This window comes from Trichosurus vulpecula, chromosome 3 (assembly GCF_011100635.1).
Source record: "Trichosurus vulpecula isolate mTriVul1 chromosome 3, mTriVul1.pri, whole genome shotgun sequence".
Taxonomy (NCBI): Eukaryota; Metazoa; Chordata; class Mammalia; order Diprotodontia; family Phalangeridae; genus Trichosurus; species Trichosurus vulpecula.
The window spans coordinates 315795202-315798781 of NC_050575.1; the positions used below are offsets into that span (position 1 = coordinate 315795202).

Sequence of the window (3580 nt, forward strand, 5' to 3'; positions counted from 1 at the left end):
CTGTCTTGATCAGAGTAGCTAAGTCTTTCACAGTTCATCATCAGCACAGTATTGCTGTCACTGTGTACAACGTTCTCCTGATTCTGCTCACTTCACTGACATCAGTTCATATAAGTCTAACTAGGTTTTTCTTTTTTTTTAATTTTTTTTTATTTAATATATTTAGTTTACAGCATTGATTTTCACAAGAGTTTGAATTACAAATTTTCTCCCCATTTCTACCCTCCCCCCCACTGCAAGATGGCACATATTCCAGTTGCCCTGTTCCCCAGTCAGCCCTCCCTTCTGTCACCCCACTCTCCTCCCATCCCCTTTTCCCTTCCTTTCTTGTAAGGCAAGATAAATTTCTATGCCCCATTGCCTGTGTATCTTATTTTCTAGTTTTATGCAAAAACTTTTTTTTTGGTTGTTTTTGAACATCTGTTTTTAAAACTTTGAGTTCCAAATTCTCTCCCCTCTTCCCTTCCCACCCACCCTCCCTAAGAAGTCAAGCAATTCAACATAGGCCACATGCATATCATTATGTATAACCCTTCCACAATATTCATGTTGTGAAACACTAACTATATTTTGCTCCTTCCTAACCTATCCCCCTTTATCCAGTTTTCTCCCTTGACCCTGTCCCTTTTCAAAAGTGTTTGTTTTTGATTACCTCCTCCCCCATCTGCCCTCCCTTCTATCATCCCCCCCTTTTTTATCTTCTTCCTCCTTCTTTCCTGTGGGGTAAGACACCCAATTGAGTATGTATGGTATTCCTTCCTCAGGTCAAATCGGATGAGAGGAAGATTCACTCATTCCCCCTCACCTGCCTTCTCTTCTCTTCCTACAGAACTGCTTTTTCTTGCCACTTTTATGCGAGATAATTTACCCCATTCTATCTCTCCCTTTCTCCCTCTCTCAATATATTCCTCTCTCATCCCTTAATTTGATTTTATTTCTTTTAGATATCTTCCCTTCATCTTCAACTCACCCTATGCCTGCTCTCTCTCTCTGTCTCTCTCTCTGTCTCTCTCTCTTTATATATATATATATATATATACATATATATACATATATATATATACACACATATATAAACACATATACATATCCATATTCCCTTCAGCTACCCTAATACTGAGGTCTCATGAATCATACACATCATCTTTCCATGTAGGAATGTAAACAAAACAGTTCAACTTTAGTAAGTCCCCTGCAATTTCTTTTTCTTGTTCTTTTTCTTGATTACCTTTTCATGTTTCTCTTGATTCTTGTGTTTGAAAGTAAAATTTTCTATAAAGCTCTGGTATTTTCACTGAGAAAGCTTGAAAGTCCACTATTTTATTGAAAGTTCATATTTTGACTTACGGGGGGGGGGGGGGAGCCAAGATGGCAGCTGGAAAGCAGGGACTAGCATGAGCTCCCTGCTGAGTCCCTCCAAAAACCCATAAAAAATGGCTCTGAACCAATTCTAGAACTGCAGAACCCACAAAATACCAGAGGGCAGCAGGGCTCCAGCCCAGGACAGCCTGGATGGTCTCTGGGTGAGGTCTATCCCACACGGAGCTGGGAGAGGAGGGGAGAGGACCGAAGCAGAGCCCAGTGTGGGCAACACACGACCAACCAGGCCAGGAACCGGGCAGAGTATGCCCTAGTGCCCTGAATCAGTGAGCTGCAGCAGTTACCTGACTTCTCAACCCACAAACACCAAAGACAACAGAGAAGCTTAGTGGGAAAAGCTGCTAGGGACAGGGGGATAGAGTTCATGGTTCAGCCACTGACCCGGGGGCAGCAGAGGTGGGGCAGCTACAGAATTACAGCTGCAGTTGCTTCCAGCCCCAGGCCCACCTGGTGGGAGGAATTAAGTGGCTGATCAGAGCAGGAGTGAAGAGTCTGCTGAAAATCTAAGTCTAGTCTGGGTTGGGAGTTCTTGGGAAAGGAGGAGTGTTGGTGTGGCAGAGCTGGCGCATCCCCCCAAGCTTGGAACATAGTACTCTTTATTCTACAAGCAGTCATACCCCGCTGAAAAACTCAAGGGTCAAGTTAGTTGCCTGGGAACATGGCCAGGCAGCGAAAACACACCCAGATTCAGTCTCAGATTCTTGAATCTTTCTTTGGTGAAGACCAAAACATACAGCCAGAAGAAGTCAACACAGTCAAAGAGCCTAAAACAAAAGCCTCCAAGAAAAACATGAACTGGTCTCAGGCCATGGAAGAGCTCAAAAAGGATTTGGAAAAGCAAGTTAGAGAAGTAGAGGAAAAATTGGGAAGAGAAATGAAAAGGATGTGAGAAAACCATGAAAAACAAGTCAATGACTCGCTAAAGGAGACCCAAAAAAATACTGAAAAATACACTAAAGAAAACAACACCTTAAAAAATAGACTAACTCAAATGGCAAAAGAACTCCAAAAAGCCAATGAGGAGAAGAATGCCTTGAAAGGCAGAATTAGCCAAATGGAAAAGGAGGTCCAAAAGACCACTGAAGAAAATACTACCTTAAAAATTAGATTGGACTTTCCGGAAGGCGGGGCCTGTCTGGTGTGTTCAGCCTGGGAATTCTGCGTGCGCTGCGTACGTCCCCTCGGGCTGGCAGAGCTGCACGTGCGCTGCTGCGTTCCGCGGTCTGGACCCCAGGGATGCGGCTTGCGGGAACTGCCACTTTGCTGAACTGATTGAGATAACCATTGCAGTCCAGTGTACGTGGAGCATTAAGATTATCTTGTTTTTGGATGATCAACAAACAAGCACCAGGCAATGGGGAAGAGCAAAGGGAAAGGGCAGAAGAACCAGAATGTATTTCATATTGCCAGCAAGAATTTGAAAGCTAAAAATAAAGCAAAACCAGTCACCACAAATCTTAAGAAGATAAACATTGTGAAGGAAGAAAAAGCTAGAACTGTAAATAAGGCATTCATAGACATCCAAAAAGAGCTTGCACACTTCTCAAAAAGGCTGTCACTTGAACCACTGCCGAATCAGCTGTGCTCTGAAGGTGAAACAATCAGTGTGGAAGATGCTGCAAGATTAATGGCTCAGTTGTAATATAATTTGGAAGTATTTAATGGCTCAGTTGTAATAAATATTGGAGGTATTTGGATTCTAAAAAATGGACCAACAAAAAAAAAATTAGATTGGAGCAAGTGGAAGCAAGTGACTTTATGAGAAATCAAGGTATTATAAAACAGAACCAAAGGAATGAAAAAATGGAAGACAATGTGAAATATCTCATTGGAAAAACCACTGACCTGGAAAATAGATCCAGGAGAGATAATTTAAAAATTATTGGACTACCTGAAAGCCATGATCAAAAAAAGAGCCTAGATGTCATCTTTCAAGAAATTATCAAGGAGAACTGCCTTGATATTCTAGAGCCACAGGGCAAAATAGAAATTGAAAGAATCCACAGATCGCCTCCTCAAATAGATCCCCAAAAGAAATCTCCTAGGAATATTGTTGCCAAATTCCAGAGCTCCCAGATCAAGGAGAAAATATTGCAAGCAGCCAGAAAGAAACAATTTGAGTATTGTGTAAACATAATCAGAATAAACCAAGATCTAGCAGCTTCTACATTAAGAGATCGAAGGGCTTGGAATACGATAT

General features: G+C 41.9%; 1 protein-coding gene across 1 annotated transcript; it reads left to right on the forward strand.

The window, feature by feature from the left end:
• The first annotated feature begins 2557 nt into the window (after positions 1-2557).
• LOC118844648 (ribosomal biogenesis factor-like) lies at positions 2558-3106 on the forward strand. Its single transcript, XM_036752586.1, has one exon. It carries the CDS (start codon positions 2735-2737, stop codon positions 3020-3022), a length of 288 nt encoding a protein of 95 aa, XP_036608481.1. The 5' UTR covers positions 2558-2734; the 3' UTR covers positions 3023-3106.
• The last annotated feature ends 474 nt before the right edge of the window (positions 3107-3580 follow it).